Source organism: Plasmodium inui, assembly GCF_000524495.1.
Source record: "Plasmodium inui San Antonio 1 unplaced genomic scaffold supercont1.13, whole genome shotgun sequence".
Classification (NCBI taxonomy): Eukaryota; Apicomplexa; class Aconoidasida; order Haemosporida; family Plasmodiidae; genus Plasmodium; species Plasmodium inui.
In genome coordinates, this window is record NW_008481847.1 from 587,136 (window position 1) to 603,565 (window position 16,430).

At 42.6% G+C, this 16,430-nt stretch overlaps 3 protein-coding genes across 3 annotated transcripts; all 3 read left to right on the top strand.

The window, feature by feature from the left end:
- Positions 1-1,962: 1,962 nt before the first annotated feature.
- Positions 1,963-2,148, top strand: C922_03310 (hypothetical protein; the record flags this gene model as incomplete). Its single annotated transcript, XM_008818902.1, has 1 exon — positions 1,963-2,148. One exon carries the CDS (start codon positions 1,963-1,965, stop codon positions 2,146-2,148), a length of 186 nt encoding a protein of 61 aa, XP_008817124.1.
- A 4,685-nt stretch (positions 2,149-6,833) lies between these two features.
- C922_03311 (hypothetical protein) lies at positions 6,834-7,268 on the top strand (the record flags this gene model as incomplete). Its single annotated transcript, XM_008818903.1, has 2 exons — positions 6,834-6,943; positions 7,055-7,268. 2 exons carry the CDS (start codon positions 6,834-6,836, stop codon positions 7,266-7,268), a joined length of 324 nt encoding a protein of 107 aa, XP_008817125.1.
- A 1,077-nt stretch (positions 7,269-8,345) lies between these two features.
- Positions 8,346-9,678, top strand: C922_03312 (hypothetical protein; the record flags this gene model as incomplete). Its single annotated transcript, XM_008818904.1, has 2 exons — positions 8,346-9,138; positions 9,305-9,678. The coding sequence occupies 2 exons, from the start codon at positions 8,346-8,348 to the stop codon at positions 9,676-9,678; spliced, it is 1,167 nt and encodes a 388-aa protein (XP_008817126.1).
- Positions 9,679-16,430: the final 6,752 nt, after the last annotated feature.

Sequence of the window (16,430 nt, forward strand, 5' to 3'; positions counted from 1 at the left end):
TACAGTAATACGTCGTGGACTGTGATTATTTCTTCTCAATATTATTGTAATATAGATTCAATAATTATCCGGGTACTATTAAGAAGAAATGATTACGGAAGATTTGCACAACTGCCTTAATCTGTAGTATTTTCCTCTTAAAAAAAGTCGGAATCGATGGCGTAAAATTAAAATATGGCAAATATGTAAACTGAAGGATTAAACTTCTTCTACTCTAGCCAGCAATAAGAAATTATAAAGGAGATAGTAATATATAGAAGGGGCTGTTTCTCGTGGAGAGTTAGGAATAATAATAACATCAAAAAAGGCGAAGAGGATAAAATAAGAATAGGAATAGCAATATACATAATATATTAAGAAATCATTAACGTAAAGGGGCGGGGAGGGAGGCAGCCTATAGGAGCGGATGACTATAGTAGAATGTATATACGAAGAAAACTGACAAATTTGAAAGAATTATCTGCCTCACACCTGAGGGGAACATCTATGTGACCCCCTATAGATACCCCACAGGACAGTGGGCATATCAACATGACGGTCAAAGTGGAGATGCCTAAAAGAGAAGGTACATAATTAATACATACAAAAGAGACAACACTAGAAGAAAGGATAAAGGGAAAGATGCTCAGGGGATGAAGATTAGACACTACACGCAAAGGATAGTAACCAAGAACACACTAGGGGTGACACATAAGGAATAATGTTCGCAGCAGATCTTTCCCTCTGACAAAATAGATATATGAAATCGAGGGTTTCATGTCTTCTAAAATATAGACAAAGGAATAAGGACAGATAATATCTTGAATCTGTGCTGAGTCCATGGAGTATAATAAGTCGTACAGTAACTTCATTTTTGTCTGTATCTAAAACTATAAATGATGATATAGCGGGCGTCTCCTTATTCACCACAGGGGGATGTAGAATGTTAAGTGATATTCATAACCCCTTTTATGCATAGGGGAGTATAAGCCTATACGGCGAAAACATTCCTCTATTGAAATGAGAATATATCCTATAAAGGAGTCTTGCAGACCACTACAGTTATGAAATTCATATGGAAAATGAGAAGAAGTCAATAAATAAATGATCCTCTTGGCAGCGCTATGGTTTTTATATCAGTTTTAAGTGTAATGCTCTCTGGGCATATAGACGATAATAGGAAACTTCCCTCCCTTAATAATAAGTCAAATAATTTTATGAATCTATTGTGTGTTATTCCACGTGATTAATTAACCCGAATTTTCGAACGTATTGGTGAGTTATTGTGGGGATCATCTGAATGAACAGGGGACTATTTATGTTACGATACATTATCATAATATAGATTTACCCACCAGGTGGCAAAAGAATAACTGTTTAAATAGCTGGATACAGAATGTTGTGGCTTATATGATATCTTCTTTGCTATATAGCATATCATGAGGGATGATATAGAAACAGCTGTCGTGACCTGCTAAGGAGTAGATAAGCAAAGGGGTATGACATAGCGGGGGAGCATCATATAATGGTTAGGAATTTACTGATAAGACATAGTGTATATTATAAGAGAAACAGACGGACAACACAAGAAAACCAACAAACAGAAAGAGAGAAAAAAGGAATATGGAATTTGCGCCATAATAAAATAGATTAAGGTCTAAGCGCCCATAAATGGGAAGAACTAGTGTAAACCAGGAGACAGGGGGAGGACACAAACACAAACTGCTAGGGGGGGTACCGGGAGGAGCCGAAAGGGAAAACTATAGATACTGAAGCAGGTTTGATGAGGCATATGGAGGAATGAGATGTATGAAGATGAACATCATAAAAGGATATTTAAAATAATCAGTATACAGTAATTACTAAAAAAGGGGGGAACAGGGGACAGAGCCACAGGAGGAAACAAGAAGAGAGAAGAATAAGAAGAGGAGAAGAAGAATATCCTAATTTTACGACAAGTATCCATCTACAAGAATAAACCATATGAGGAATATACAATCCTATATTATAACATGCAAAAGGAGTAGGAAAAAGAGAAAGATACAATACCAAGAGGGGACGAGCCAACAGAGGGGCCAGGGAGAATTAATCCTACAAATTCAGCCGTGGGGGAGAATCGAAATATCCTTGCATGAAAAGATCGAACCAGAGGGGGACACAATACGATAATTAGGATTATATATTATTAACAAACTAAGGGCAAGACAGAAGAACCCAACCAGTACGGGTAAGGATGCACTAAGAATAATACTAGAATATATACAAGAAGGAAGTGAAGGGAAGAAACACGCAAAGGGTGTGGAATGAATAAGGATAGGTATATATAACAGGAAGAGTTAACCGAAGTTCCATAAAAAATATATGAAATAGTTATAGAGTATAAAGTTAAGAAGGAAGGGTACATTCCAATAACAAAACAAACATTGATAACCCAGAGAGGAGGAACAGCAAAAGTGAAGATTATAGAATGATATAAAGATATATGTATATCAGAGGAAAATAGTGAATACAGCAGATAAAATAATTCATAGGACTACACAGGGAAAAACACAGCATATAATATAAGAAAATAAGACAAAGCCTGACAAACAGAAATACAGAGATTAGCAGGACAAATAACCCTCCCATACGAGATAGAAGAAGTTAGGTAAAAATAAGAGGGCCAAAGAGAGCAACAGAACAATGAAAGAAACAGTGAGAAAAGCAATAGATAATAACCGTATTATTGAACAGGAGGCTTCAGTAAAACAGTGTAAAACAAGGCGGAGGTCAAGCAGGGCGCACGAAACCAGGGAACAGAACAACAGGGAAAAATTCCTACCAACCGGAGACGTAGAGCCTGGACAGTAATAAGTTAGCATTAAGAAGAAGACAAGTGAAGGTGGATCGGCCAGTAGAACCCACCATACCAGGGAAAGTGATTAACCAAATAAAATAAGAATACAGAAGAACGACATCAAATATAAGACAAGAGAAACCATAAAAAACAGAAAGACGGGCCCTAAACAGCAGAGTACAATAGCAGAATTATTAGGGAACAAAAAAATATAAGGACCCACAATATCAAATGAGACAGAATAAAAAAATTACTGCATAACAACAAAGGAAAAGAGACAAAACAGAGGGGGAAACAGCAAAACGGGGAAAACCAGGACACCTACAAGCCAGCAGTAGGAAGACAACAATCCATACGAATAACTTGGTGGAGCGCACGGAACCACCAGAACTTAACTAGGGAACAACAAATTAAACAGACGAGTGAGGAGCACAAAGCAATACAACAGAAGAGGAAACATGCAGCAGAGGAGCCAAAAGACAAGGAAGATAACTTGTTTGCGGGACCCCCGGCTGCATAATATGGGAACCCTACTTAGCAGAAGACGAATGGCTAGGGAGAAAACCGTTTGACATAAAAAGGAAGTGATAACAACAAAGAAGAGAACAACACTTAAAGGAAAATAAAGGCCCCAGAATGGAAGGACGAAGCAGGCGCGGGGAAATAACAGTCCTAGGATAAAGGAGAGAAGCAGAATAAGCCACAGGATGAAGAGGAAGCCGTGTAAAACAGCAGGACCAAGGAACCAGCCCAAAACCTAATAGGAACGGAGAAACCCCAGGCACAGTATAACAGCAAGTCAGAGCCCAATCATGAAGGGGAGGCAGACCACGACTACAATTCAGAAGTGACAACCAAGCGACCGAGCGACTAAGGGACTCCAGAAGTTGGGAAGTCGGGGGAAAATGGACAAGAAGAGTAAGCACCCAACCAACAGAAAGCACCGCCAAACAAAAAACGGCATTAGAGTTCAACCCAATCCAAGATACCAACAAGAAAAGAGAGAAGGGGACAGATAATGGTAAGCCCCAATGTCCAGTCCGGCGAGTGTGAATTAATCACCTTCCGGGAATCAGGGTGGGAGATAAACTCGTCAAGAAACAGGAAGCGGGAGAAAAAAAAACAGCTAAAGGGAAAATATGGAGAAAGGATCCCATAGGAGAAGAAGACTGACCAGAGCAAACCAGGAATAAAAAGTAAAACTAACCATATATATAGATGCAAAGGTGAAGGGGGAAATCGGTCGAGAAGGCATGAACACAATGCTTAAAAACAAAGAAAAAAGAAAAAAGCCTGAGTACAACAAGATCATGACCCCACAGAAGGGCAGGACGAAGGAAAAGTGACACGCCCAGGAGGAGTATAAAGCCAAGGAGCATAAGGAATTTGCATGGAATAAGGAGAGACTCCTCCCCACCACAGTGTTTACCAAACAAACTGCAATAACATATTCAGGGACAATATGCAGGATGGAAAGGAGGTGGTGCAAAAGACTCAAAAAACACGGGCAGGTAAAGGAATCAGTAACCCCAACAATACAACCTCCTAATCAGGAAAAGACAGAGAAACATGCAAGGAATTCAGAACAGAGCTTAGAAGAGGGAGGCCATACCAGGAGACGACAAATATAAAAAGCAAAAGGCAACAACCCTAGGCCTTTAGATCAACACTCACTGGAAATAGGTAAGTACAGGAACGTGACAATTAAAGCAACTCGAATAGACACACCAACGGAGAGAATGGAAGGACGGAGCGATTATAAGGATATAAACCAATAAAAGTTGAATATCAGGTAGTCAAGTCCCAGGCGCGCGAGGATGATGCAAAGAGTAAGCAAAAATAGACACAGAATAATACAACGAGAAACAGACAGGGAAGGGTGAGCACACACTCCCAGACACCAAAAGGATTAGGAGCCAAACAGGGAGAAGTCTCCCCCTGAGAAAACTGAGTGAATGCGCGCCAAGTCAGGAAGCATAAGGGACGAATAAGTAGGAAATAGGGGGGCCTCAAGGATACATTGCCAAAAAAGAGGAATAAGAATGGAAAATATATTAGAAGAGAGAGCGAAGGAATTAGAAAAATAAGTCTCTAACGGTCAATCCGGGCCGAAACAGAATAGAAACCTGGCGCCAGAATTCCCCCCCCCCAAAGCCCAAAACCATTAACCCTGAAAAACACAACAAGTTCCATTACGAGGAAGACAACACCTAAAGAAAGGAGGGATGAGGACAACTGGCAAAAGATAACCCCAGGCAAAAAAGAGGGATCAAGCGAAGCCAACAGGCGGCAGATGTGAAGGATCACCAGGTCTAAGAATCAAGCCTGCCAAGATTACAGAAGAGGAATAAAAGTATATACAACCAGTCCCAGTGAAGGGGGAAAGCAGTAAGTGATAGAAAGGACTTTGCGAAGCAATTTGCCCCATCCTGACAGAAGCTGGGGCCGAGGAATTCCTCTACGTGCGAATCCAAGTTCGGCAACCCCAAGAGGCTACAATCCTTATTTCAGGGAAGTCTAGCATGAGTCAGTGACCCGAAATCTATAAACACGACAGATTAGTGAGTACTGCCGCATCAAAATAGAATTTTCCAGGAGTCGGATAACAGAGAGTTGTAGCCAACCGTCGAATGTATATCAAAGAAGAGTCAGTTTCCAAACAGTCCCCCTGCGGAAGATAATTCCTAAAACAATCCCCAGAGTAGACGAAAGGAGCCCCCTCGATTGTCCCCCCAGCAGCCCAGAACAGGGGGACAGACACGAGCCAGACAAATAGAATGGGCAGAAACTTCCAAGACCAAGGAGGACGAGAAAGTAGACAGATACGAAACATAGGAAACTCCAGAGGTACTTTTTTTAGGAGCTGAAGCAGTAAGAAAATGAAGAAACCCAATCAGAACAACACACTGAGACTCCTCCCTAAGTGAAGACAACCGTGGAATAATGAGGGCCAAACTACGACCCTAAGGCAGCCACATCCGATGGACTTGAGCCCCCTGCGAAGCTCCTGCGAAGACGAAATTAAGAATCAGGAGCCAAAAAAGGCATGATCACCAAGCCTCAATCACGGATAAAATAAACAGTAAAGGAATTAAACACCACCCCAAAAAACAAAAAGGACTCCCGATGGAATAGGAGTCGACCAGTGAAGATCTTAGGACAACAGGCGATGGAGCGCAAGAATCCAAAGGGGCGAAGCTTTAGAAGATGTGGAGAAGAATAAGGAAGGTGCGGACATCGGATGGACAAACCTCCCAAAGAGCGACGCTAGGACACAGGAGTTCCTATACAGATTTTGAATGCAAGCCGGCCTATAGGATTAACAGAAATATCCTTAGAGGTCAAACACCAGGAGAAGAACACCCCCCAGGCCACATACGGTCCCCAGAGGACAGATGAGAGGCGAATGACCCTAGGGAGGAAGGTCGGAGAAAGGATACATATGGCAGTAACACCAGGGAAATGCAAATGATACAGACAAAATGTCAAACTAACCTATAAGAAAATCCCTAGGACAAGACATTGGCCAAGGATTCAAGTAGAGGGACGTCGTGGAGTAGTAGAATAACAATTATATGCAGCCCAGGAAAGTACGAAAAGGAGGTTACTGATAAGGCGGAGTAGTGCGCAATATAAGAAATTGAGGGACCACGTGAATTCTCAAAAAATACTGAGGGAGGAGTAGCAAGACGGAAGCGCCCACAACTAGCAAGAGAAACCGGAGGGTATCCAACAGGAAGAAAGGAGGAGCTACGCTAGAATGTTTAGAGAAGAGGACTTCTATACACTTCACTGTAGTTTAACCTGGGAAATAACCCACCAGATCGAGCGTGACTGTCAGATCTCTGAAGGATCACAGAAGGTCCTAGGGGCCCCCGGGAAGGGAATAGTAAGTGAATCAATCGAAGCAGAGTTTAAGTAGGAAGGATAAAATAACGAGGATGAGGCGACATTTAAGAGAAGAGTGCTGTTTGAAGTGGACGCGGGCAGTGTAGCACTATAAGTAGATACGAGAAGGATGCATGAGGAGAATAATTCCAGCAATCCAAGGATTAGAATCCACCCACCAACGTCAGCGAACGTTTCTAGAGGAATGAGCAGGATTAAGAATAAGAAAATTGCACCCCAGTGCTAGCAGTCTATAGAGATAAGTAGTTCAAAGACAACATAATTCCAGTCAAGACTGAGAGCAAAGGGATAATAGGTCGTCGACATTGACTTACCAGTATATTATGATAGGCAGCATGAAGAGAGGAAACAGGTCAAATATAGGGGGGGAGGACAGAATAGAAGCAACAATAGGATTAAATCCCCCGAGGAGTCAAACTACTCCAGGAACGAACACCTCATTGACCCCTCCCAGAAACGAAAACAAGAGGCCCCCCTAGCTGCCATAGAGGGGCAGTATGGAAGACTCCAGGAGGACCCAGGACTATACCCTGGCGCAAAATAGTCCCAACTGAACAGGAACATGCTATGCACTATGAGGAGGAAGTGGTCAACAACGGGAGGCAAAGAGAGGATATAACTGAAGAGGGAAACGGCAGGATAAATGAAAGGAGAAGAGAATACCAAACTATAGGGAAAGGGGGGAGAGAACAGGTGATCTCCACAACGAGGTGATACCAGAGGATGCCAAAGGGCTTAGGCACTGGAGACCGAAGAACATCCAAACGGCAATGAAAAGAAAGGGGCAGGAGGTCCAAATCCCAAGGGAGGAAAGGGAGATCTACTATTGGGACTGGTAAGTAATGAGGAGGGGAGAGATGGGGAGCACGAAAACTAAGAGCAGTCACAGCCCAGAAAAGATCCAACAAGGCGTCTGACTCAGGAGCAATAACGAAACAGGAACCTCAATCTGAATAAGGAACCAAAGGATGCCCATTAGATTGAAGGCACCGTGTTCCCACGCCGTGACAAATTAGCGGCCGAGAGGCATAGACATTAAGACACGTCCCAGGAATACGACGAAGGCATATAGAGAGCATACGGGAGGCGAAGCGTCTCATATATTAGCTCTGGGACATCAGAAGAAGAGTTATATGGACCAAGGGAGCTAGACCCAAGGAAAAGAGCATGCACGAGAGTATAGGATAGGAGTGGCAATATAAAAGCGAAAATATCTTAAGACTGTTCAAGGAGGGTCAAGAATTTTCGTTAAAGGAGCCGTATTAATATAGAAAATAGCGTAAGCAAGGAGGAGAGGAGCCACAACAAATAGCATTCCTAAAGTGACGTCTCATGTCCCTGGAACTAGGAAGGCGAGACTTATGCCGGACCGCAGGCAGAAGACAACCCTCTGGATTCCAGTGGTTAGGGGACCCGAGCGGATACAAGTTCACCCCACAAAGCTAAGAGATCGAAGGAAATAAGCGACCAATTCAGAGCAGGAGGAGCAAGTGTTCAGGCAATTCCGAACGCCCTGAAGCACGGGATAATAATTCAGACCCCCCATCAAAATCCTCTATCGAAATAAAAGATCCTTCCGCCGGCAAGTACAGAGTAAAGAGTATCCCTGCCAGTACCCGACATGACAATAAGTATTCCTGCCTATATGGGAAGCCTATGGGACCTGATTACAAGAAGCGAGGCAGAACTATCAGGCCCCGGCGGCGGGGCTCGTCTATTAGATTTAAAGGTGCAGAAGAAAGGAGGCGAAATAATAGGGGAATGGCACCCCAGTGAGTCAAAAGAGAAGCAGGCAGCCGTAGGATATCAGCAGCATCAATTTGCTACTAATATCTGTGGAGGTCTGGAAATCTGGGGAAGCAATTTAACAGAGGATGAGAGTGGAAATCTGTCAGACTTCAGGTCCGGATGTTCCCCCAAAGCTACAGGGAGAGCAGTCAGCGGGAACCTCCTCGCCGCCTGCAGCCGCAAGGGGGAGAGCTGGAAGTGGGATACATATAACAGGACGAGACAATTACATTACCAGCAAACCCAAGAGAGACAGCTGGCCACTTGTATTGATCTCATAAGTATAATAATTCACGCCTTTGAAATGAAAGCCTACACCGGAACCACAGGGAGCGTCGACGTTCCAGCGGACGCATGTGATAGAGTGTATACCTTATTAAAGTTATGGGGTGGTACAAGAGTTGCACAACAGATAATGCAGGATTGGTTTATCCATAATCCTAATCTTCAGTTGGGACGAGGCGCCCAATTAAATATAGGAGGTGCTCTATATGTCAAGATAGCCGAGTTTCTAGGACATGAAGCGCGCGACTACCCAGCCAAGATATGCCGAAGCGTAAGGGGAAAACCCGCCCAGGGGACCCTGCAACAGTCAGAGCATTATACTCTCGGGGACTATGGGGAAGGTGAGTAGAGACGGAGTAGTGGCTAAAGGCACAGGAGGGAGCAGTAATACTCCAGCGCCAAGAGGAACGGAGATTCCCACGCCCATATAAATAAGGGGGAGGCCAGACTGAACCTGTCCGGAATAGAATTTAGCTTCACACTAATAACATATCACGCCTTTTTCAGAGACGATTAATGAGGGAATGAGCGAAGAAGAAAAGGAACAGAAAGAAGAAGGAGAAAGGCACAGTGGAGGCAGCCACAGTCAGCAGTCGTCGAAGGAGATGAGTGCCAGAGATACGTCACAGGAAAAAACCCACCTAGATGCCCAGGAGGAATCAGAAGAATTGTTCTCTTCGATGGGAGGAAAAATTATAGGGGGACTCATGGGAGCAGGGTCGATGGCATTGATGGCACTGTATGGGATGAGAAGGGTATACAAGAGGTCCGGCAGGTCCAAATGCAGAGTAGGAGGAACCAAATCATCAGGGGGGAGCCATATATGGGACCAGGGGGGACTACCAGGGCGAGTGGCGTATACTGGGGCCCCCCGGGAATGATCAGAGAAGTCAAAGAAGGAAGGAGAGGGAAGGCAGGCGCAAAAAGGGAGGCAGCCGGCCCGTTTGGGTGAGGAAGGGTTGGGAAGCCGGGGAAACGGGAGGCTATGTTTTAGGGCTTAGGGTTTAGGGCTTAGGATTCGGCATTTACGGTTGGGGAATGGGGGTCTCAGGTTTAGAGTTCAGAGTTTAGGATTCAGGATTTCGGGTTCAGGGATCAGGATTCGAGATTCCGGGCTTAGGATTTCCGGGTTTCAGGTCTATGCTTACGCCTTCAATCTTCAGTGTTTAGGCTGCAGAGTTCATCGTTTAGTGTTAATGCTTTAGCGTCTAGGTTTTAAGCTTCAAGTGTTTAGTTTTCCGGGTCTGGGTTTTAGGTTTCAGGCTGTAGGATTCAGAATTTAAGGTCCAGTATCTATGGTTCAGCATTTAGGTTCTACGCTTTACAGTCTACGGTCTATTGTCTATGATTTACGGTTTATGTTTTACCGTCTATGATTTACGCTTGTTCGGGTACCATTTAGGGTTTATGGTTTTCGTTTTACGGGTTTAGGTTTAGGGTTTAAGGTTTAGCTTTTGGCGGTCAAGATTTCGGGTTAAGCTTTTCGGGGTCTTGGTCCAAGTTTTAGGCTTTACGGTTTATAGTTTTCGATTATCTGCTTAGGATCCATAGTTTAGGCTTTAGTTTTAGGGTACAGGATTTATGTTTAAGGCTTCACGGTATAGGGTTCACGGTTTAACTTCTAGGGTTTTGTCTGTCGCCTGTTGAGTTCAGGGTTCAGAGTCCACCTCTTAGATTCTACGCTTGAGGTTTAGGATTTAGGCTGCTGGTTTAGGGTCGGGGGTTCGGATTCAAGGTCCTGCGTATTTGGGGTTCGTGGTGTATGATACAGTTTGCGGCCATTAGGGATTATTATTTATGTTGAGTCTTTAGGATTGGGGTATTATCCCTGGGTCTAGACTTACGTTGACGTTTTAGGATTCCCGTTGCATCCTTGCTTGGTTTAGCCTTCATCTTTTCTTTCTCGGGGTTTAGGCTTATTGGCTATCTCTTTAGGTGTATGGTTCAGACTTTTGTGTATGGAATTTACCGTTCGGGCCCTATCCCCTACGATTATGGTCTAGTTCCTTCCTTGACCCTTTAGGTTTCAAGAAGTTGCCTCTAGGGAGCATGGATTAGGGTTTATTTTTTACGATCTTAGGTTCACCGTTGTGATGTTAGGATCTAGGTTTTATGGTTCAGTTTTTTCCGTTCATCCTCTGTCTTAGTCCCCTGGATCTATTTTCCCCCGCCCTGTGCTTACAACTTCCAATCTGTTCCTGTCCGGGTGTATACGAATAGTCCCGATGTTGTAGCTCTGAGGCGTCACTGTTCATGGTTTAGGCTTTAGGGTTTAGGGTTGAGTCCTCACTCTTTGTCCTTCATGTGTTAAAATTTTGCCGTTACGTTCACTGCCAAGGCTTCAGTGGGCCTTTAGCTCCCGGTTTAATGTTTTTGTTTGATCGTACGTATTCATCTTGCCAACCTCAGCATTTCGCTTTCGGGCTTAACTTTTGGGCTTTCATTTTTCAGCTTTAGCGTATGTCGAGACAATCCCCTAAGGTCTACCCTAGAGGTAGCCGGGGTGTCATCCTGTTGCTTCAGTGATTACGATGTTGGACTCTTCTTTGGAGTTTACGAGTTAGATGATCTATTTGTCTCTTTGAGTTTAAACCTTGCGGTTCAGGTGTAGGGTGTTTGCTTTATGTTACCGCCATAGGTTCTGGGCATTTGTATTATTCTGCTGGGGTTAGGGGTTAGGATTTATCCTTTAAGGTGTAGGTTGAGGGTTTGATTTTCAGCGTGCACTGTCTCGCTTCCATGTTGGAACTTCTAGGTCTCATTGTACCAGGATGTATGGTGTAGTGCTCATGTGTTAGTGTTCTGGGTTTAATATTTAGGTCTTACCCTCCAAGGTGTAGCCTACATGTTTCATGGTCTATTCCTCATGGGTTAGTACTATAGGTTTTAGTTGTCAGGTGTCCGTACTTCGACTTAAGTGGACTGTCAATGTCTAGTCGTTACGGTTTATACCAGAAGCGTACGTGCATGTTATGCTCCTTGATTTTGGGTTTAGTATTCCCTCTTTATCCTCAGTCGTTTGGGTTCACATTTGGAGGTGTAGGTTTCGCATTCTATCATGCATCCCCCTGTAACTTGGCTTTCACGGACGAGATTTTCGCTGGGGATTTCTCGGTTTGATGTTGAGGACTCATGGTCTCCTCCCTCTTTCCTTCGCTGGCGGTAATTTTGTGGCCCTATGGTGTAGGCTTACATTTCATACTGTACGACCTAAGGTCGAGGATTTAACCTCGTTGATTTAGATTTGGTTTCAAAGCATGGAATTTCAGTGTTCACGGTTGCGGCGTTCTGGTTTTAAGGGGGCCCCTGTACTTTATAGGGTGGTGCACTCAGGGTTATGGGGAGGGGGTCCTCTGTAGCTTTTATGGCTTATGTCTATAGCTTCTGAGTTGAGATTTAGGTTTTAGGGGCTATTCCTACCTCCAGGCCCACGACTCTGCCCCTATTGTTTTATTTCTCCTGGATTATTTTGTATTCTTTATTGCTTGCTTCTGACGTTTCCCTCCTTGTCTTCTCCCTTTTAGGCCCAACTTATAATTCTTCTTTTGTTGTTGTCCATGTTGTTCGGTTTAAAGCTTATAATTTCGAGGCTCCCCTTCTCCATTACGACTCAATTTCTTAGGGGTTCGCCTGCGGGTTTGACGCCTAAGTTGCACATTTAGTCTTCATCTTTATGGTGCATGAGTATGGCGTTAAGTTCAGATCTTATTTTTTAGGATTCGATTGCTCATGCTGCTGTTTCTATAGTTGCCGGCTACTGCCTCTGCAGGTATTTTTACCTCCTTAGGTTTCATTCCTTAGGCTTTATCTCTTAACCCAGAATGATTAAGTGTTCGATGTTGGATCCAGGGCTCGCTGTTTCAGCCTTCCTCTTCCTGTGATAATTCCTAGGCTTCGATGTCTACGGGGGTTTAGGTATGGCTTATGGCTCAGTGATGATGAAGTCTGATGCTTCATGCACTGTGCTGCACATGCAATGCTTAGGTGTAGAGATTGGAAGTGTATATTGCAGAAGTATTTTGTGAGGCCATGCCCCTCCCCGTTATTATATGGTTTCTATGGCGTACTGCTTAAGCTGCGCACTTGGCTTTCCGCTTGAGGCTCGAGGTTGCTGCTATTATTCCTTAGGCCTGCTTTCCATCCTTTACCCTGCTGTTCTGCTTCGGTTTCTGTAATTCTTAGGGCTTCTATCTTATGGAGTTCTGTTAAAGAGTACATTTCCTCCTATATGTTCTACTTGTATTCCCTGACTTTTAGGCTTGTAGCGTACGCAGTTAGTTTGCAGGGTTTAAGCACCTCTTTCATCTAGGTTTTATCCATGGCATGGTGCTGTTGGCTTAGGGTGTTGTGGGGTCCTGTCAGGTTTCATTTTTTACTCCGTACTCTTTAATGTTCAGGATTAATGCTTTACTCTTTATCCCCCTGGTTCCACTCTTGAGTGTAGTGGTCAAGCTTTATCTTCTATGTCTACACCTCCAGGTGCCCGTGTATTGTCGGGGGGCCGCTTTTACCTCTTAGTGCTTATTAGTATTGTCCGATAAGTTATCTTAGGCGGGTAAGATTTATTGCTTAGGCGCCTTCTGTACTGTGATCATCCTTATGTTTTTAGGATTTAGGGTGTAGTGTTGGGGTTGCAGGTTCTGGGTACTAAGCTGTATACCTTATGGCTTAGCCTTGACGGCTTAAGAGTGAGGCCTGTGGCTTAGCGGGTACTGGCACCCTCTAGTCTTTATTCCTACGGTTAATTCTTTACATATGCCTCCTTATCTCTGCTGTTTGCTCCTATTTCTTATCTACTTAGGCTTAGGATTTTCTGCTGTATCCTGTCGGTGTACGGATCAGGTTCCATGGTTGGGCATTCAGTTTTACTGTTCATGGCTGATGGGATACCCTTAGGGTGTATTTGTGTCTGAGAAAGTGTAGGCTGGTTTCTGGACGCTGTTGCTTTACGGTCTATACTGTTTGTGTATTGTGCACTGCTCAGGTGTATGTGTTATTGTTCATGCTGCAAGGTCCTTTGGTATATTTGGTCCTATTATTCTTCAGGCTATGTGCCCCGAATATTACTATGCGCTGGATGAAACATTGGACGTTTCCTTATTTGAATACAACGATTGTTCATACTGCACGGATGTTTTCTCATTTGCGGTACCTTATTTTTGAACAGGTCAAGATCCCAGCTGTACTATAAAGACATCACATCCTTACGAAATCCTGTGATGTATCTGCAAGAGCATTCTTTGAGAAAGGGCGATATCCTAAAAGTAGTATTATATGCAGAGTATAGTTTTCCCTGGGATCTCATTGGTGTTGATAACATTAATGTTACGAGAATAAATTTAACAAGAGGATACGAATATCCATAACATACAAACAACCTATCATTTTTGGAAGAAGAGAAGAAAAAAATGAAGTAGAAGAAATGCCCCAACTGAAGTTTATACATTGAAGGTACTGCGGCATTGAGCAGAATTCTGCATTTCAGAGGAAAAATAAATATATAGAGTAGAATCATATAACTGACTTAACAGTATCAACAAAGATGAACCTGAAGCTGAAAGGGAAAATGCAAAGGAAAAGTAGCCCCATATAACCAAAAAGAACAAAAATAACCTAACAACTAGAAGTACCTAAAGCAATGTTAACACAGGAGAAATGGACCCACAAAAAAACAAGGTGAACACGACAGAGAACACTTACAGTAACATATGAGGTGGGATGTTCACAGGGCCCAATACCGCAGCAGATAAGAGAAGGGTATTTTGCCAACTTTCATGTCTCAGAATACACGCAATTATTCGCAGTTAGCGAGAAAGATATATACGTTCGAAATTTCTTACATATATTAATTGGTGTCCTAAATTTTTTCCTGCTTGTATTGAGCGTTATGGTTTGAATTAAAAACTCTACAATTCTATCTCTTGCTCTACGATGTAATATCCTATGATACCCTTTGTGGTGTTATACATGAAAATATATAATGGTTTAAAATAGATTTATTTCTTCTTTGAAGTTTCAGAGGCTTCCTTAAAACCTATTTTGTTTTTGTGAAGATATAACACAGTTTCTGATGTAAATTCTGGAAGAATTAAGACCTGCAGTGTCTCTACGCTTAGTGTAAAGGTGTCCCTTCTTGTTCTATCCCATCTCGTAATCATAAGATATCTATGTTGACTGCATGGGTCAGTACTGGTCAGAGGTCTGACATGAAAGTTGTTTTGTTACCTGTATATTCTGTGTTGCCCTGATTTCGAATATAAGGATTCCAATTCTTTGGATCGCATTACTCATATGACTTTGATTTTATTTTTTTCTATTCCTTTGCAGATTATGAGCGAAGTGGCTATGAGAATAACCTCTTAATTTTGAGAAGTCCTCCCACTTTTTCTATATAGCAGTATTTTGGCAATGGGGAGACTCATTGAGAATGAATAAAAGAAGTAAACCGCCCTCTTACTCCTGTGATGTGTGGATAAGTTGAGCCATAGTGTCATATATAAATCATCCGTTCATGAGTTAAGAAGCTAGAGTAACCCATCCTGTTAGAGAGGAATATGCCCCGAGAACAAAATTCTATATGAATTAAAAAAGGACGGGTTTGACTCAAAGTGGAAGAGGGAAAAATTAACGGATATTCCTAAATAGAATGAAACATAAGGAAAAATATAGACAACAGGAAAAAAGCCGAACGTGTAACAAAATATAAAAATGCGCAGCCTACCCATAAGGCTTGAGCGCCGCGATAGACGAATACAGGAAAAAAAAAGGTGCAACTTCAGACGTGAAACAACATTTAGGACAGGTTCAAGGATTGGAATGTGAGCTGAATCTATGTTTTTTTAAGGAATTATTGACAACTGAAATTCGTATTTCACTAAATTTAATCAAAAATCCAGACTATCATAATTTAGATTGAGAGTTTTCATCAGAGGCAAATAAGCCTACACTACAGTATATGTTGAGAGCCGCCAGGCTGCGTATAAACCCGAATGTATTGTTCCATTCCGGCAGAGTTGAATTATTCTTAAGCCATAGAATATGAAATTAATCATATCCGCGGAAACTTCAAAAGTTAAGGATGATAAGTGAGTTAACAAGACTTTTATATTCGCGCGCTTTATTAAAAGCAATACTGAAGACATTCTGTGGTAACATTTATGGGTTGTATCCAATCTTATTCCCGAAGAAACCTGTAAAGAATATTCAAGACTCCCGCCCATAGCATATCATCAGCTAGGTTGGAATTTTATGAGCTGCAATACTCTATATATCTAACACCAAACACCAGAAGACTGATTTAGTTATAAACTGGAACATGTGAAAGATTCCCCTCACGTCCCTTTATCAAAATTACTATAAAGGACAAACTTGATCCCTTCACGTCCTTATGATTCCGTCAATGCCTCCGGAGGATAATCCCTCCAGAGTGTAATTAATGTGATAGAAATATTCTTCTCAATCACTAAAGTAATTGTCCTAAGAAATATATCATCTCCTTAAGGAATAACATATCTCTGGATTAAGCTAAAAAATAACTCTGGGCATGTTACGAGGGTATAGGATTTTTTTATTTATTTTTTACACGTATTAAGAGAGGGTTCATTTCCTATTTCATCTCAGCTTCCCATCTTGT